The sequence below is a fragment of the Ochotona princeps genome, chromosome 22 (genome assembly GCF_030435755.1).
Source record: "Ochotona princeps isolate mOchPri1 chromosome 22, mOchPri1.hap1, whole genome shotgun sequence".
In the NCBI taxonomy this organism is placed as follows: Eukaryota; Metazoa; Chordata; class Mammalia; order Lagomorpha; family Ochotonidae; genus Ochotona; species Ochotona princeps.
The window spans coordinates 10,752,389-10,770,745 of NC_080853.1; the positions used below are offsets into that span (position 1 = coordinate 10,752,389).

General features: G+C 53.3%; 1 protein-coding gene across 5 annotated transcripts in view; it reads right to left on the reverse strand.

Moving 5' to 3' along the window:
- Positions 1-258: 258 nt before the first annotated feature.
- Positions 259-18,357, reverse strand: part of HNF4A (hepatocyte nuclear factor 4 alpha) — a 51,269-nt gene continuing 33,170 nt past the window's right edge. For 3 of the 5 annotated variants that reach the window (XM_004585831.2, XM_004585829.2, XM_058679476.1), the window contains exons 4-10: positions 14,207-14,313; positions 13,471-13,626; positions 9,649-9,736; positions 8,704-8,859; positions 6,008-6,244; positions 2,690-2,842; positions 259-1,998 (exon numbers count right to left, since the gene is read on the reverse strand). In XM_004585831.2, coding sequence (XP_004585888.1) covers positions 1,856-1,998; positions 2,690-2,842; positions 6,008-6,244; positions 8,704-8,859; positions 9,649-9,736; positions 13,471-13,626; positions 14,207-14,313 — 1,040 coding nt within the window. In that variant the 3' untranslated portion in view covers positions 259-1,855. The remainder of the gene's footprint in view (positions 1,999-2,689; positions 2,843-6,007; positions 6,245-8,703; positions 8,860-9,648; positions 9,737-13,470; positions 13,627-14,206; positions 14,314-18,357) is intronic. The other 2 variants (XM_004585832.2, XM_004585830.3) reach the window with 1 other exon arrangement.

Genomic DNA, 18,357 nt, shown 5'->3' on the forward strand with positions numbered 1-18,357 from the left:
ACCTCACCTCACCTCACCGCTGGCCTCCGGACACACAGCTATCATCCCACCAGCCAGTGACCATTTTCAGAATCTTCCTCAAAGCTACCAGGATTCTGTATGAGTGAACCGGCCACTGTTCCATCCTGGGACTGAATTGTTCCAGAATGTTCCTTAAGTGGTGACAGGCCATTTCACCTCCCTTCCCTGTTGCTTCTTCAAACTCTCTTGTCCACAGGTGCCAGGCCAGGTGGGTCTGTCTCAAAGGAAGGAACTGAACTGGATCTTTTCTGTCTCTTCCTTGGGCTTGGGGAAGAGACAGGGAAGAGGTAAGGAGTCATGCATTCTCCCTCCTGTTCATCCGGTGAGTTTTAGTGCTGTCTGAGGCCCCAGTGTGGGCAGAGCTCCTGCTCAGAACGAGCTTTTGGTTTCTGAGGTTGGTGCAGAGGGCAGAAAGCCCATTTCTGCCTTAGTTCAACCACAGTGGGGATGGATCGCCTGTTCTCTTCCAGGGAGACCAAGTTCAAGTTCTGACTTGGCGTCCTCCTTACATGTGCCTATATTTAAGCTCACCTAACCTCTCCAGGGTTCAGGTTTGCTTCTGTAACCATCATTAGACAACAGTGAGCAGTGAGGTGAAGCTGGCTAACAGTCTCAGGCAGTGCCTGGGAGCCAGCAAGAGCCAGCATGCCCCCTACCTGAGGGCTCGCCCTTCCCTTTCTCTGCAGGTGCAGTCCCCTGCATTCTCATTAGCACTGCATCATGGCCCCTCCTCATCTCCCTGCTTCCTCCCAACCTTCCACCACCACAGCGCTAGCACATTCACCTTGTGAAATCTAGCTCACTGCACACCCCTAACTACTCTTGGCTTCATTTGACACTCAGGGCCCCAAGCTCCCCGGCTTGCCCTGTGGACTCAAGGGGGCCTGCTCTCCTCATTGTGCCTGTGTCACCCAGTTCTTCTGGCTCTGGGGCCAGGCCTTCACTCAGGCTATTCTCCCTTGGGATAGCCTGTCTCCCCTCCTCAAATGCCTCTTGCCTGAAGCATTCTCTGCCCTGCCCCCTCCACCCCACCCCCCAGCCCCTTCCCCACTGAGGTCATCTTGCAGCTGTCAGCCTGCAGCAATTCTTTCATTCCAGAACACCTTTAGTGATCCAGGTTTCAGACAGACACCATAGCCCCGGGGAAGGGAAGTACAGTGCAACTGTAGGAGGGGAGGGATGTCTGTTTCCCAAGACAAGTCCCAGAAGCCAGTGTTTCTGGAATGTTCCTGAGATGACTTGGGGAATTTGTTCCAAGTTTTTCTCAGCCCCCAGAGAGGCAGCTTTGGGGAAGACAGGATGGATGAAGATGGTGACAATGGGGGGATGGACAGGTCATCGGAAGTTGGGGCAGTAGAAGGGGGCAGAGCAAGGAGACACAAGTTGATGCAGCCTGGCAGGGCTCTGCAGAAGGACTCCATGACCACCGTGACTGTAGTAGGACAGGAAGGGGAACCAGTGGAAAAGAAGGGAGCAGGGTTGGAACAGGGCCTCCTAGCATCTCCCAACAGCTGTCCTTTGGGGGTGAAGAATGTGGGGAGATGTGGATGAAGGTGAAGGCAGTAGCTTCACCATGGAAACATTGTCCAAGGCAGCAGAGAACTTCCCAGGCAGGGTTTCCCCAAGTCAAAGCCCCAACATCCAGGGCATAGGTTGTCAAAGGGTGGCGATGGCATAGAGCCCCCTGTCTGCATTTTTGCGCTCTTGGCCCTTTCCCTTCCTGTTCTGGAGCTGGCCCTGTGGCCACGCCTCCCATCGCTGTGACTGAGGGATCACCAGGCACTCTCTGAGGGGGATGGGGGAGCCAGCAGAGCCCCCGACCCCCGGCGACTTGCTAGATGACTTCTTGCTTGGTGATGGTTGGCTGGGGGATGGCGGAGGGGGGCTTGACGATGGTGGTGATGGCTCCTGGCAGCAGCTTGTAGGGCTCAGAGCCCGAGCCACCTGGCGGTGAGGGCTGTGGTGTCTCAGGGGTGGCTGCAGAGACAAAGAAAGACTCTCGAAGCTCCAGCCTGAGGGAAGTCAATGAGCTCTGAGACTTAGCTTCTTCTTTCATAAATTGAGAAAATTAGATTAGATGACACCTAGTATGATGAGACCCAAGGCTAGCTGGCTTTCAAAATACCACTTCTTGGATATTGAGGAGATGAGCAACAGAAAATAACTGGCCTCATCCCCACTACAGATTCAGAGAGCTCCCTCTGACCAAACTGGCCAACTTCATTCAACAGACAACTCACCTAAAGGGCAGTCTCTGTCAAATGCCATCTCATCCCAGGGACCTCGTCTTCCCATTGAGAATCTTATTTTCACCATTGGCAAATTAATTCTGCAGTGATTTCCTACCAGCAGGCATCCCTACCCATTGCATGCAGGGTCCTCACCCAGTTGGGCAGCTTTACTTTGATGGACCATGTCACCTAGCGCAATCCTCTCCCCTTGACTCTCATCACCCAGTGCATAATCTCATTCGGCACATTGCTTCATTCAGTGGAGAGGTTGTCAGATCAATGAATAAATCACCACAACAAGCAATCAATACCACCTCATTCCTTACAGTGCAGCACAGAAAACTGCATCCAGTTCTTCCTTCTAGATGCAGCCTTCTCCTGCCCATACTCTTAGGACCCATCCTCGCCCACTGCAAGGAAGAACCTAGATTGCCCACCTGCCTGCCCCCTGGGTCGGGGCCACTCACACATCTGTCCATTGCTGAGATGAGTGGGCATCGTGTTGGCAACGATGACGTTGGTTCCCATGTGTTCCTGCATCAGGTGAGGGTGCAGGGGGTGGTGGGCATGGGGTGCATCACTGGAGGAACCTGCAGGCAAGAAAGAGTGTAAGTCAGGATGGAGTCCAGGAGGGGACCAGCTCCAGGCTCTGTGTCCTCAAATTCCTTGGGTGTAGCCTATCAGCCTGTCCATCCAACACTGACAGAACCATCCCCACGTTAGGCAACTCGGGTTTCAACAGGGGTAATTGGGAGGACCCAAAAACTAAGAAAACAAGTGATTGGAAAGTAACCAGCAGTACATAAGGAAGTTCGGAGATCATTTAAATGGTTTACAGAGTAGCATGTTGGCTGCATAGTAGTATAAATGGATTATGTCAATGACTTTTAAAACTCCTGCCTATATTAGTCCTTCAGCCATCGACCCTGACTCAGCTTCAGCCAAGCTGACTTACAGTGAGCATCAACATGTCCCCTCTATTTTCCTATCTCGATGCTTTCATGCATGTTGCTGGTTCAATCGGAGAGAATTCCTCTGCTCCTCTGCATCCACACATCCAAACTACCAGCTCAGCTATAGCTTCCTTTGGAAGTTTCTCCTGCCTCTAGAGGCCTTTTCTTCCTTGGAATTCTCATAGTAGTTTGTTTGAAACCAGTTTTTAGGAATGATCGTTTCTTTTAAAAAGTATATCAGAGAGTGACAGTGTCATTGAGAGTGTGGTCTGGTAGTGGGTCGTGGTCCTCAGTATGACAAGGACAGACTTAGGGCTTGAAAAGGGGCCTCTGGGATGCAACGGAGTGCTGAACCTGTGCCTGGGACTTTCCATTATGCTTATACCTCATGTTTTACACAATTTAATCCTCACAACTTTCCTATAGCATGGATACCATATTTACCCTGTTCTTTTACAGATCAGCTAACAGGCCCAGGGGGACGATCTTATTCAAGTCATCCCGGCAACAGACAACAACCTCCCAATCCTGGTGTCACTGACACCTGACTCCCTGGTACCCAGAGTTCACAAAATGAGGATAAAGTGAGCGATCCAGGGCCCAGCACAGTAGACTAGTGGCTAAAGTCCTTGCCTTGCATATGCCAGGATCCCATATGGGCACTAGTTTGCATTCCTGCTTCTCCACTTCTATCCAGCTCCCTACTTGTGGTCTGGGGAAACAGTAGAGGATGGCCCAAAGCCTTGGGACCCTACACTCGCATGAGGGATCTGGAAGAAGCTTTTGGCTCCTGTTCACTGGGAGTGAACTAGTGAACAGAAGATCTTTCTCTCTGTATCTCCTTTTTGTTATAAATCTGACTGTCTCCATGACAATGGTTTACACCCTGGATGACTTTGTCCCTAGGGCAGCATTTGACAAGATCTGAGTACATTTTCAGTTTTGATCCCTGGGGAAATACTACTAGCATCTTGTGGGTATAGACCAGAGATGCAGCTAATCTATGCACAGCAAAGCCCCTCTCCCAAATCAAGGCAATTGTGCAGTCTCAAACAGCAACAGGGCTGGAACTGAGACACCTGGCCTTGGTCACATCATCAGCAGGAACCACACTGCCCCAAAGTCTTGAGTTTGAGCATCCTCACTCCAATTTTACCCCCTGTTCTCCTAGCTCAATTGAGGTCCATCCCTACCACTCACTGACCCCTGGTTTTCCCCACCTATCACCCCCGTGTTATTTCTCTTCTAGTCTAGTTGAAATTCCATGACCCAGCATTATAACCACTCCCTTATAGCCATCCTAACTCCCTCATAGCTCCTCTTCACAACAAAACATTTCCATGTTGTCTACTCCATCGCCACTTCTGGACCTTCCCACTCACTTGCTCTGTTTTAACACTTCCAATCTGGTCTGCAGTCCCGTGGGCCTCTGACACTGCTGCCAGCACCTGCCAAGAACTTCGGTGTCACCAAGGAGATGAACACCTCCCTCCCATTCCTCCTCTTTCTCTATCCTCTTCACCTCTCCTTCCATTCTTCTCTTTATCTTTCCCTTTGTAGAATTTAAGACTATTGAAGGTTCTGTCCTCTTTAAAAACATATCCTGGGGCTATCAACTGTGGCTTGCTGAGTTAAGCCACCACCTGCAGTGCCAGCATCCCAGATGGGTACTGGTTCAAGTCCTGGATACTCCACTTTTGACCCAGCTCCTCATTAATGTTTCTGAAGAAGCAGTGGGAGATGACCCAGGTGCTTGGAACTGCTTCCCAACCCCCCAAACACACACGGGAGACCCAGATGGAGTTCCTGACTCCTAACTTTGGACCAGTCCAGCCCCAGCTGTTGTAGCTATTTGGGGAATGAATCAGCAGATGGAAGACCTCTCTCTCTCTCTCTCTCTCTCTCTCTCTCTCTCTCTCTGTATCTTTCAACCTGTAACTCTACCTTTCAAGTAAATAAAATAAATCCTGGAAAGACAAACCATGCCCTGCTGCTGGATTCTGGAATGCCCCTTCTCATGCCTACCCTGCCGCCTCCCTTCCTCCCCCCACCCAGGCTTGTATTCTTCCACTGCCTTCCACAGCACCCGTTCTTTCCCTGACTCCTGGAGGCTGGAAAGCCAGAGCTGCCTTTCACCTTGCATTTGAGCAACTGATCTGTAGATTTTACTGCCTCTTCGATCACTCAACCTGGATACAAAATAGCCACCTCGCCAATAACTAATGTCCAACGTGACCACTTGGGTCAGTTCTCATCACCTGTCCCATACCTAGTCTCAAGCTAGTTTTTCTGTCTTCTCCACCTCCGTAAACTACTCCACCATCACATCTTCACCCTTAGTTCTTCTTCCCCTGACTCTCCACATCTGCTTAATCTGCAAACCCTGAGGCTTCATGCCCTAAACAGACGGCCAAGTGCATTTGCCCCATTCCACTTCCATGGCCCAAGCCTCTGAGGTCCTCCCTGTGAGGATGTAGTGTGCTTGGGGCTCCTTTGCTCTACTTTGTACGCCTCCCTCAACCTACTCTCCCACAAAATCACTGTGGTCTTGGCTAAATGTTCAGCACTTAAAACAGTGACTGGCCCATGCAAGGCTTGGTGCCTGAACAAATGGACCATCACCCTAGTCCCCATGTTTTCATGAAGAAACAAAGGCACAGGCAGGTCTAGCAACTTCTCCAGGGCCACACAGTAAGGAAGTGATGGAGCTGACAGGCATGCTCAGGGGAGACTGGTCTCCTGGTGGCGGGGGTCCCCTTCTGCATCCCCTCATTCCCAGCTCCAGGGCCAGCCAGAACAGACCTCCCAGGAGCATCTCCTGCAGCAGGTTGTCGATCTTGGCCATGCCGAAGAGCTTGATGAACTGGATCTGCTCAATCATCTGCCAGGTGATGCTTTGCAGGGTGGGCAGCAGCAGCAGCAGCTCACCGAAGCGGCCGCGTGAGTCGTACTGGCGGTCATTGATGTAGTCCTCCAGGCTCACCTGCACCTGTGACCTCAGCCGCTTGATCTTGCCCGGGTCGCTCAGCCCCTTGGCGTCTGCAACAGGATGGGGAGGGGGCAGGGCAGGGCTTCAGGGCCCAGTTGGAGCAGCTGGGGAGTCAGAACCCTGAAGCTCCCTGACTTGCAGGGAACACCTTACGGCCCAAACTCACTTGGGCATCTTTAGCAGCAGTAGGATGCGGAGGCCTCATAATCAGGGTGTGCAAGAACAAATGTGACTTCCTAGACCGTGACAGAAAAGGCGTGGAGCATGGGGGAGGACTGTAGACATGCCCAGTAGGAGCTTAGCAACCACCACGCCATCCACATAGGGGAACTTGAGGCATGGGCCAGCAAAGGAGTCACCCTTCACCAAACAACAGTCATGATAACCTGGGGCTCGTGACCCACAGCTGCGGTGCCAGCAACTCATGCCTTCCTGTTCCTGCCTTCTATTTCAGGCTGCTCCTCTTCCAGACAGTTTGCTATTCCACCCCACAAAGTCTGTCCTGTCAGTTTCCACCACCATATCCTCACTCCTCTGTCTGGGCCTCTTCTGTCGCTCTTGACCACTCAGGGTGCCATTGTCTCTCCCATTAGACCCTGAGCTCTCTGCGCGCACAGGCTTGAGCCTGTTAGTGCTTTAAACTCTACTTCCTGCTGCCACGTGTGGTTGGTATTTATTGATCAGATAACTGGATGAAGGAGTGGGTAGGTGAATAAACAGATGAACAATAAAAAGAAAGAAATCCATGAATGGATTATTGATGTTCAAGAAGTCACCCAATACGTTAACCTCAATCTTCATAAAAGTCATGCATGTACTTCCTCTTTAACCGACGAGGACCTTGGCAGGATGAGATTTCAGCCTCATCTCCTGTAGCTCTTTGGACTGAATCACATTCTTTTACTGAGTCAACAAGTCATGCCTCGAGGACCTTCTGCAAGCCAGGTCCTGGAGAAGGTTTCCAGCACCTCGAGGCCTGGCTGCCAAAGGTGAGCCAGCCTCAGCCACCTGCACCTGTTACTGAGCCCTCAGGCTGAGCGCTGTACCCTGCAGGGAACATGGTCCCAACCAGGCTCTGGATGGAATGAGACTCAGACAAAAACCTCACATTTCAGGAGATGGGGAATGAGAAGGCAGGCTTGATATTAGATAGGCAGAGATTGACAGATGGTCTGGAGTTCAAATCCAAGCTCTGCCAATTTCAGGTTGGGTGACCTTGAGCCATAATCTCCCTATACCTTCCTTTCCTTATCTGTAAATGGGAGACCAGGTAACTCCTGCTGCGCAGGTGCCGCCTTGAGAGATAATCCACACCAGGTGTTGCTGGTACTAGTGCACCAGTGGGCACCCAGGATCACTTCACTGTGCTGGTCCTAGGAGATGACCTCTGTGCTCGCAGGGTCCTAACGCTAGGGTCAGTGCACAGCCATAGTCAGCCCTCTGTGAGGGGCAGGCAAGGAGGCAAGCCACCTTGGGGATGCACTTTGAAATGAATTCAGGCTTTACAGTCATGTCTGTGAACTGTGCATGTGAAAGCCAGGAGATGGTTGGAGGCTACTAGCGAAAGGAAGGGGCAGGGCTGCAGTGTTTGCCTCCTGCCTGATAAAGGGTTAACTGGAGTGCTGAACAAGCAAGCCAAGACTCAGCAAAGCACATAACTGGTGGCCGGTGTTTGGCCTGATGGTTGAGATGCCTGGGGTTTGAGTCCCATCTCTGGCTGTTGATTCCTGCTAAAGCAGACCATGGGAGGCAGCGGTTTAAGTGGGTGGATCCCTACCATCCACATGGGAGACCCGAATTGAATTCTGTGCTCCTGGCCTTGGCCCCAGCTCAGTCTCAGCCACTGTGTATATCTGAGGAGTGAACTAGCAGATGTAAGCTCTCTCTGCCTGTATGTGTGCCCATGACCCACATGTAGGGATGCCAAAATTTTTTTGAAAGGTACATAACTGAAAGTTGCAAAGGTAATCAAGTCAGACACGGATACAGCAGGAGGATGGGACGGATGAGATGGGGCAGGTGGAGAAAGGCAAAATCCTCAGCTTTCACAGGGAAAAACAACAACAACAACAACAAAAACATCCCCAGAAGCTGATGAGTCAAGAAATGGGATCAAGAAATAAGACAGTGTATCCAATTACTTAGAGTGGTCAAGGTCATTGCCAGGAGACACAGTGAAGAAAGTCAGAAAATGATTCTCGTGGGGAGCGTGCTTTAGGCTGGAAACGTGAAGTGGGCAAGAGAGTTGTCTGCATTAAAAGACACGTAGAAACTCTTTTGGCAAAACTTATGGAAAAAAAGAAGTAAAAATCAAAGAAGGAAGATGGAAAAGGAGAGAAAGAAGAACTGTCCAAGCCTTTGGTGTAGTGTGGCCTGTCTGGTCAAAGCAGCCCAACGAGCCTTGATTCGCCTCCTCCAAGACAGAGGGCTGACAGCAGACTGTCTCTGGGTTGTCATGGCAACGAGATGAGGTCCGGCAGGGCTCTGCGTCAGCAGAGGAGTTGCATACCGGGGTCGAAGAAGATGATGGCTTTGAGGCAGGCGTACTCATTGTCATCGATCTGCAGCTCCTGGAAGGGCAGCACCAGCTCATCGAGGATGCGCATGGACACTCGGCTCATCTCGGCCAGTTCCGGGCAGTGCCGAGGCACGATGTAGTCGTTGCCTGGGTGGGTGGGGAGAGAGAAGGATGGAGCAGAGTTCTTGGACGGACCTTGCTCCTCGAGATGTGCTCCACAGAGGAACACCGAGCCATTCACCCTCATCTCAGAGAAGAGAAAGCCAGGATCCCCAAAGTCACCAGACTGAGTTTGAGGCTTGGCTCCCCAGGCCTCCTGTCACATCACACAGGGTCGCTGTCCCCACATGACTCTCAGGTGAGAGCTGTGCAAGGGCCATGAGGGAAGCAGGCAAGCATCAAGATGAAGGGACCAATCTCTTGGAACTGGACTGGTCTGGTTGAATGGCTCTGTCCCTCACAGATAAGTTACTTAACCTCTCTGTGCCTTGCCATCTATAAAATGTTGATAAATAACACAACTTCTCTGCCAGACCTGCTGTATTAAATGAGGCACTGTTGGTAAAGCATGATGTGTGAGCCTTAGCATAGTGAGGGGGCTAAGCAAGTATTTTAAGATGCTTAATACATTGTGGGGTACATGGGCTGGGGTTTGTGTCATACATGACCACCTCCTGGTGCCTACTCCAGGAAGAACACCAGAATGTCGGTGTCACTCCTGGGATGCCCATGGAATTCTACTCCCTGCAGCCCCATTTCCTCACATGCTGTTGAGAACTGAGTCCCAGAGTGCTCCAGTGGCAAGCCCTGAAGCAGGGCCATTTTCCTTCTTTCTCCCTTGGCCCTGCAAGCCACCATGAGGATATGCCATGCTGGGCACTGCCCCTCTCTCCTGCCCACCCATGAAGCTCTGGCCAGGCCAGGCCGCCTCCTCACCCAGCAGCAGGACATCCTTCAGCACCATGGATCGCTTGGTGGCTCCGAGTAGCAGGTGCTCGCCGGCATGGGCTCGGAGCAGGGCCACCTGGAAATGAAGAGAGACTGTGTAGTGTCTGTTCTGGCCCAGGCAAGGACATGGAGGAAGTCAGCATAAAGCTCCCCTCTCCTGCACCAGGATCAGGGGTAGGGGCATGCCCCATAACTGGTAAACCCAGTGGCCTGGAAAGGACTCTGTAGAAACCTGAAAGGAGAATGAGAATACACGCAGAGCTGAGAGGCCTGGCATTGACCCTGCCCTTGAGCTGCTGCCTCCTTGGGCAGGTCACAGCTCCCTGCTGGGCCTCATCCATAGTCCTGGTGGAACTGGAAGTAAGGTGCTATGTGTTTTAGTTAAAAGCACAGGTTCAGAGGGTTTCATCAGATCCTTGCAAGCATCCCTGGGACCCCAAAGGTACTAAGGTTGGAGGCCCAAATCCCACCCTTTGGCCACCTCCCACCAACATTATGGAGAAATATGAGGGGTACATTAGGAAAACAGATTCTTGGGCTCTCGTGGCAGAGGTTCTGAATCTGTGGGTGACAGGTGGGGCAAGGGATCTACATCCTATCAGTCTTTGGGGGATTCTGAGTGCCTGTGTATCAGGGACACTATGGGCCTACAAAAATGTCCCTCGGGCCCGGTGCGGTGGCCTAGCAGCTAAAGTCCTCGCCTTGAATGCGCCGGGATCCCATATGGGTGTTGGTTCTAATCCTGGCAGTCCCACTTTCCATCCAGCTCCCTACTTGTGGCCTGGGAAAGTAGTTCAGGACAGCCCAAAGCATTGGGACCCTGCACCTGTGTGGGAGACCTGGAAGAAACTCCTGGCTCCTGGCTTCAGATCGGCGTAGCACTGGCCGTTGCGGTCACTTGGGGAGTGAACTGGCAGATGGAAGATTTTCCTCTCTGTCTCTCCTTCTCTCTGTATATCTGACTTTGTGATAAAAATAAAATAAATCTTAAAAAAAAAAAAAAAGAAAGAAGTGTCCCTCTACCTGCCTCTGTGAGAAGCTGGGAATTGAGAGAGCATTGCCAGACCTCAGGGGAGGAGCCAAATTCTCAGTGTTGGCCCTGGCAGAGGCAAAGGCATGAGCCCTGGCCCTTGATGAGGCGCAGGACAAGCTGCAGGGGAGACTAAGTCGGAGGTGGGGTAGTGTTTGCATGGAGACTACAGGCTGGGCTGCCCATGGTAGTGCCAGCCTGCTAGCTCTAGAATGCCATCTGCAAGGCTGGGTGAGTGGGTTTGCAGGTCCTGTAGCTGGAAGGTTCAAATGCCTTCATCCCTTGGAAGACTCGTTCCTTTAGCTATGACATTCACATGCTCCCCAACCACCGAAGCTTCGCCTTTGGACAGTTGGACCATTATGGTAAAAAAAGACAGACAAGATGGCTAATCTTATAAAACTCATCTTCCACAAGGAGGACAGAGAACAGAGTAGCAAATAAGCAGATAAGACAGAGGATCAAAAAGTGTTAGAAACGGAGGAGGGTGAGGCCATGTGGAAAGGAACACTAGGGCTGGTGAACTTGCGTGAGATGAGGTGGGAGAAGGGTTCTCCAGGGAGATGGACTTATTTGAGGCACGGGAAGTTCTGGTAAAGAAAGCTCCCGGGCCCGGCGGCCTGGCCTAGCGGCTAAAGTCCTCGCCTTGAAAGCCCCGGGATCCCATATGGGCACCGGTTCTAATCCCGGCAGCTCCACTTCCCATCCAGCTCCCTGCTTGTGGCCTGGGAAAGCAGTTGAGGACGGCCCAATGCATTGGGACACTGCACCCGCGTGGGAGACCCGGAAGAGGTTCCAGGTTCCCGGCTTCGGATCGGCGCGCATCGGCCCGTTGCGGCTCACTTGGGGAGTGAATCATCGGACGGAAGATCTTCCTCTCTGTCTCTCCTCTGTATATATCTGGCTGTAATAAAATGAATAAATCTTAAAAAAAAAAAAAAAAAAAAAAAAGAAAGCTCCCGATACAGGGCCAGTGATGTGGCCCCACCTACAACAATGGCATCCCATACGGTCACTGGTTTGAATCTTGACCGCTCCACTTCCGATCCAGCTCCTTGCTAATGTACCTAGGAAAGCAATTGAGGACAGCCCAAATCCCTGGGCTTCTAGATCCATTTGAGAAACCTGGAAAAAACTCCTTGCTCTTAGTATAGGAATAGCCCAGCTCTAGCTGAAGCAGCCATTTGGGGAGTGAACCAGTTGATGGAAGATCTCTCTCTGTCTCTCCCTCTCTCTCTAGAACTCTTCCTTTCACAGAAACAACCCCTGTCCTTCTAGTCCTCAATCTGCTTACCTAATGGCACCCTGCCTGCCTGCCATCTGGGCCTCAATGGATCAACTGGTCCAAAAGCAGGCAAACTTGGAAGCTGGTCCCTGGGACACACCTGTCAGATTTGGGGTGTTTGGAGAAAAAGGCTCCCAAATCTTCCACAGCTGTACCTGCACTGGGCAAGATGGGCTCCTCAAACACCATGAATGGGTTCCCAGGTTCACCCCTCTGACATGGTGGCTGTTCTAGGAAAAGGTGGTCAGTGGTGGTGGGGTTGTGTATGTGGGGGGGGGCAGTTAATGATTGTTCCATGTTACTGGCCACCCATCACTGCCCTTTGAGAATGCTCTGAGCCCCAGCCAGAGAGGTTTGGGTGGGAAATTGAGGTTAGCAATTGCTTGGCTCAGGGGTGTCCTGTCACCCTGCTGAGCCTTGAGAAGGAACAGAAGGGATTAAACATTAATGTGGACCCTGCAGCAGGGGGCCTGAGCATGGGCTGCAGGGGAGAGGGCACGGGCAGCTGGCACAAGACCGCTGCCCTGTCACTTTCCTGCCCCCTGCGTGACACTGAGGAGCAGCTGCGCTGTGAGCTCAGAGTGTCCTACTGGGAGGCAGAAGTGAATGCTCCAAGATCAGCCAGGCGGGGCCTCCCCAGCTCCATGACACGCAGTGGCTGCTGGGCTGCCCAGCTTCTCCAAAGCTCCAAACCCCAGTGGCCCCAGCCAGCTCCTATGCAGCTGCGCAGGCAGCGTCCTCCACAGAGGGGAGGGTGGCCCAGCCTGGCTCCCCTTCCATGGCCGGGGAACATGTCTGCAGAGGCCAACGCAGATCTCCAGGTGGTGTGTCTCAGCAGCTCCTCATCCTCACTCCTGCCTCTCCTGACACTGTCTGTGCCACTGAGTGTTCTGAGCCATTTTGTGGGACACTAGCAGGAAGCCTGGATACGGGGTGGCCAGCTAGGGTCCAGCTTTGGGTGGGTACCTTGTTGTGGGGCACAGCATTGTCCTCACATTGTCTTCAATCCTCCCCAAGGCACTCTGAAGCGGGCATTATATTTCCCACTTCACAGATGGGAAAACTGAGGCTAAGATAAAGGCAGCAATTAATCCAAGATCACCTAGGAAACCAGTCTTCGAGCCAGGGTTTAAGCTCAGGTCTTCTGATTCCTGGTCCTAGGGTGTTGTCCACCACTCTGCACCCTCGTTGCCCTCTAGAGAGCTGTCAGGGGCAGGGGTGAGGAGGCTGGACTTTGAAGTTCTCCTGTCTGGTTCTAATCCCTACTGTCTTGGATCCTGGCTGTGTGCCCTTGAGCAAGTTACTTAACCTCTCTGTGCCCCAGTCTGCTCACCTACAAGATGAGAATGGCAGGACCTGCCTTCTGGTCACTGGAGGGCTTAAGCAAGTCAATATTTGCAAAGCAATTACACAGTTCCGGGCCCCCCTGAGTCCACGCCAGTCCAAGGCTCTAGCCCGGGTGGGCACAGGCTGCCCCTGTGCATACTGTCCTCACCTGGTCGTCCAGGGGGAGCTCGCAGAAGGCTGGGATGTACTTGGCCCACTCGACAAGCACCAGGAGCTGCTCCTTCATGGACTCGCACACATCTGCGATGCTGGCGATCTTCTTAGCACGGATGTCCCCGTTGATCCCAGAGACTGGGGAGGTGATCTGCAGGAGACCAGGAGCTGCTGCAGACGCCACAATACTCTGTCTCTCCATGCCCACCTCCTGGGAGGGTGTCCTGGTCTGGACTGTGGGTTCTCCTAGCTTTGAGGGATGCTCAGAGGAAGGGGCAGGTGGGAGGATACAGACAGGGTGGAGTGGAGGGAGGACAGGGCTCCCTCCTGCGCCAGCCCCTTGGAGCCCTCAGGACTCCCTTGGCCCTCAAGGCAAGGCACAGCAAAAGCCATCATCTTCCTCTGATTCATGATGCTGTCACCCAGAGCAGATGAGGGCTGGGGCTTGCCTCGGGTCACACAGCAAGGGGCTGACTGAGCCCCACCCAGCTTGTCTCCTGTGCCCCCAAGGACATGAGCTGACCTCAGGCTCTGTGTCAGAGCTAAGCCCTGGGGAAGTGGCAGTCACATGACTAGAAGGCACCCCAGAGCATGGGGTGCAATGTCTGCTGTGCAATGCTGGGTTGTTTCCCTGCTGTGTGCAGGCCCAGGGCCTAGCTGGGGAGCACAGGAGGACAGAAGTGGAGAGCCCTTGGCCACGTGGGAGAGAGGGAGAAGGCGGCCCCCAGTACCTGCTGGGACAGGACCTCTGCTTGCAGGAGCGCATTGATGGAGGGCAGGCTGCTGTCCTCATAGCTGGACCTCCGAGTGCTGATTCGGTCACGTTCATTCTGGACAGCTGTGAAGAGGCGGAGGCAAGTGAGGGGGCAGGGAGGGCACAGGAAGGGGCCTGGCCCTAATGGGTGTGGATGTGGTGCCAGGAGAGAGCCCAGTGCAGGCAGGGACACTGTGTGGGTTGCTCTGGAGTGAGAGTAGCACAGTTAGGGGCAGGCGCAGGAAGAAGCAGTCTGGAGGACAGTCTGGAGGAGGGAGCCCAGGTCAATGGTACAAAAGAGGGTGCAGGGAGGCTAACTTGACATGCTGAAGAACTTTCCAGATCTCAGAACTGCAGCCCCTGCCCCCCATTATGGGGAGGCTGCAGGAAAGAGACACCCGTCACCAGCAGCAAGCAAGATGGCGACGGCTCAGCAGGGCCTGTGCAGGGCGGCTGACCCAGCCTCAGGTTTTCAAGCTCTGTTTTAGAAATGCAGTTGGTTCTTTGCAAGCAAAGATGGGCAAAGCAAACATAATAGGTTGCACATGGTGACACAGAGGTGGCCCAGGACTGCTGCACATGGCTGGAGGCCCAGCAGCAGGTGCTCTTGCACAGCCTGGGATGGGCTCCCTGTCCCGGTCACAGAGCGTACTGCTGCTCCCTATCACACAGGTGTAGAAATGTCCTCAGTCTCTCCTTCCTTCTCTCTCCTCATTTTTTCCCCCTCCAAGGCATTTACTGCAGAATTATAGGCAATTTCTTTACTACCCGTCTCCCTATGTGATGGAAAGTGTCAGAAAGTCAACCCTTGCTCCACTTTGCTCATGGCTGAAGCCCTGATGCCTAGAATAGAACCTGGGGCACAGCAGGTGCTCCTTAAGACTCGGTTGAATGAATGCAAGGTGGCATGGGGCGAGATAGGCTCCCATTCTTCCAAGTGTCCTGTCCTTCCAGGCAGGCTGATCCTCCAGCTTTCCCACCAACAGGTAGTGGGTGGGCTAGGACAGGGACCCCAGGTGGGAAACTTCCTCCCACCACTCCTGTCCCCTGGCAGCCAGGCTTGCCGGGAGCGGGTAGCAGAGGTAGACAAAATGAAAGGGCTGCTGTCAGCAGCTGGAGCTCGTCAAGGCTGGGCCTGCATTATCAGTGCCCAGCGCAAGCTCAGTCACGGAATGATGTTTTCCAAATGTTTGCTCAGTATTAGCAGGGTCGGGGACCTAATGTAACTTCTATTGAATCATTAACTGACCAGGCAGAGGCGGGAGATGAGCCTGTCTTCCCAGAGAATTTCGGGGGGAGGAAGTTGGAGGAGAAGGGCTGGCAGGAGAGCAAGTGGGACTCAGCAGACACCTCCCTCCCCCGCCCCCATCAGCCCATCATCACCTTGCGCCTCCTGCAACACCTGCTGGATCTTAGGCCTGGGTAGCCAGTTTGAGGCCAGGCAGGTGTTTGTCTGCCTGGTTATAAGTCAAAAGTCTCTGCTGGTTGCTGGGCTCATGGATCCCAGGTTTCCTAAATTTTTGCTCTCTGGGACTCCCCTCCTACCCTCTGGCCTGAGAGTTAGGGTCCTTCCCTGTGGTTGAGGGAAAGGTTCAGTGGTCTAAACTCCCATGCCCACCACTCAGGTTCAGTCCCAGGGGCTTGGTGACTCCACTTGTGACTCACTACAGCACCACTGGGACCTAAGGTTCCCTTTCTGTAAAATGGGGCAGGAGGAGACTCAGCGGCATCTTACAGACCGGACTCACTGGTCATTAATCCTACACTTGTAGCTGCCACTGTCTGGTCTTCAAGGGACTGCTTTTGGGGGTATCAGCCTCCAGCTGCTCCTAAGGCCATCAGGGAATGACATGAGCACTTGTGCCTCCTCTCCTGACCAGAAAGGCTCCCATGGAGGCTTGGCCTTAGCTTTGGCAACCTCCCAGCAGACTGTGGAGGGGTGCCGGTACCAGAGGACTCAGCTGGGAACAATCAGACTTCCCAGGGCTTGACCGCAGTGACCACAGAACACCCTGCTCCTTGGCCCTCCCTCAAAGCGATCCAGCACAGCCCGTGTCTCCACTTTCCATCATTCCAGCTTGGAGAGGAGGCACTGACCTTCACCAGCCCACCCTCACTCTCCAACCTTCCTCGGCGCCTCTCCAGGCTGAGTTAGGACCCGGTGGCCTGGGGCTTACTGCACCTTGGTGTGCTGGAGACCTACTGGCTGTGCCTCAGCTCAGGAGAGGACCAGCAGACAGCGTGCACATGCTGCGGCCAATGTGGACAGGGGTGCCCAGCTATGCCAGTGACTGTACAGCCAGACCCGTGGGGCTGGGCAACTTCCGTATTCAACCTCCTCCTTTCAGAGGTGGGAGAATGAGAAAGAAACGTCTCTGAAGTCATATGGACGGCAGTGCCTCTGGACCTACATCAGGAACCCCTGTAGGAGCGGCTCTTGGCAGCAGCCTAGGTAGGTGGCCACAGGGCTGCCCACCCCTCTCCCACCTGCCCATCACAAGGCCTAAAGTTCGATCAAAGAGACTCGGTTCCCCCAAACCCTGTGCCCTCTGGATAACACCTGGAGACTTGGTCCAGGGTAGAGTCAGTGAATCAGGCAGCTGCCAAGCAGACAGCTGCGGGGTTCCTGAACACACAGGCAGAACACCTGCACTATCTGAAGCCCCCCTACAGGAGCCACAGTAGGCTGGGGTCCCTGATCTTTGGCGTGTCTTTACTTGTGTCATCACACATCACATTCCCATTCTAAAAAGTGGTTCTGAACTCAAGTGAGAGAGGCTCAGCTCCATTGGAAACCAGATAGAGAAGAAGGGGTCTGGGCTGCACACTCCTTCATCAGCATTGGCAGGCTCTGGCTTAACAACAGAACGCCTGCGTTCAGACTGAGACTGAAAGGTGTCTTGGGGGCTGGCAGTGTGGCACAGCATATTAAGCAGCCACCTACAACACCAGTTTCCCATGTCAGAGCACAGGTTCAAGTCCTGGCTGTTTCACTTCCCACCCAGTTCCTTGTTAATATGCCTGGGGAAGAGGTGGAAGATGGCCTCACTTGCTTGGGCCCCTGCCACCCACATGGGAGACCCAGATGGTATTCCAGGCTCCTGGCTTTGGCCTGGCCCATTCCTGGCTGTTATGATTTATCTGTAGGAAATGAACTGGCAGATGGAAGATTCCTCTTTCTCTCTCCCTCTTCCTCCTGATCACGCTTTCAAATAAATAAATAAATAAATAAATAAATAAATAAATAAATAAATAAATCTTTACAAAGTGAAGGTGTTTGAGGTGCAAAGACAACAGGGCTCAGATGTAGAGCAGGATTTGGGGGAACTGCCAAGCTGAGCTTACCCTCCTCCTCTTCATCGTTAGCAGGAGGGGGTAGGTCCTGGGCTCCTACTTCCAGGCTGCGCTGGCCTGGGCTGTTACTTTGCACAGGACCAGCTGGGGGTTTGGCGGCTATGGCACAATGGTGGGTCATCTCAGCATGGGGATGCGTGAGTAGAGGTAAGAAGGAAATGGAGAGACGTGCAAAGGAACCCAGAAGAGGCTGAGAGCGCTGTGCCTCCGGTGTGTGGGCTGGGAACCATGCTGAAGGCGCCCAGGGTCCTCAGAGCATATTGTGGGCAGCACTGGGGTGTCAGGCAGGCAGTGAGAAGCTCACGTTCCAACCCCGGACCTTCCTGTGAGTGACTGTGGGGCATAGGGCATGCGGCCCATCCCTTGGGGATCTCGGTTCTCTCCTTGCCAAGCAGGAAGTGGTGAGAGCTCCAGCCAGCCCACAGCTTGTCATGAGAGTAAGCTGAACTTGATCAGGGGACTGCCAGGAACTGGCCAAAGCTGTGTCCCGACCATCCCTTCTCATCCATGTAGAATCAGTCTGATGTCTTGTTCCTGTTTTCTAGAATGCAAAAGCTCTGGAGGCCATCTGAGACGTAAGAACGAGGATGAAAGGGACTTGGTGCACCTGACATGGGGTCAAAATGCCCAGGACTAGAGCCATCCTAGCCGGTCCCACCTGTGAAGGCCGGGGTGGGCACGGGGCTGTTTGTGACGTCACACCTTTGCCACATCCTCCTGCTCCCACTGCCTGCCTCGGGGCGGGTGCAGGCAGGTGGGGGCAGTGGCCGCTGG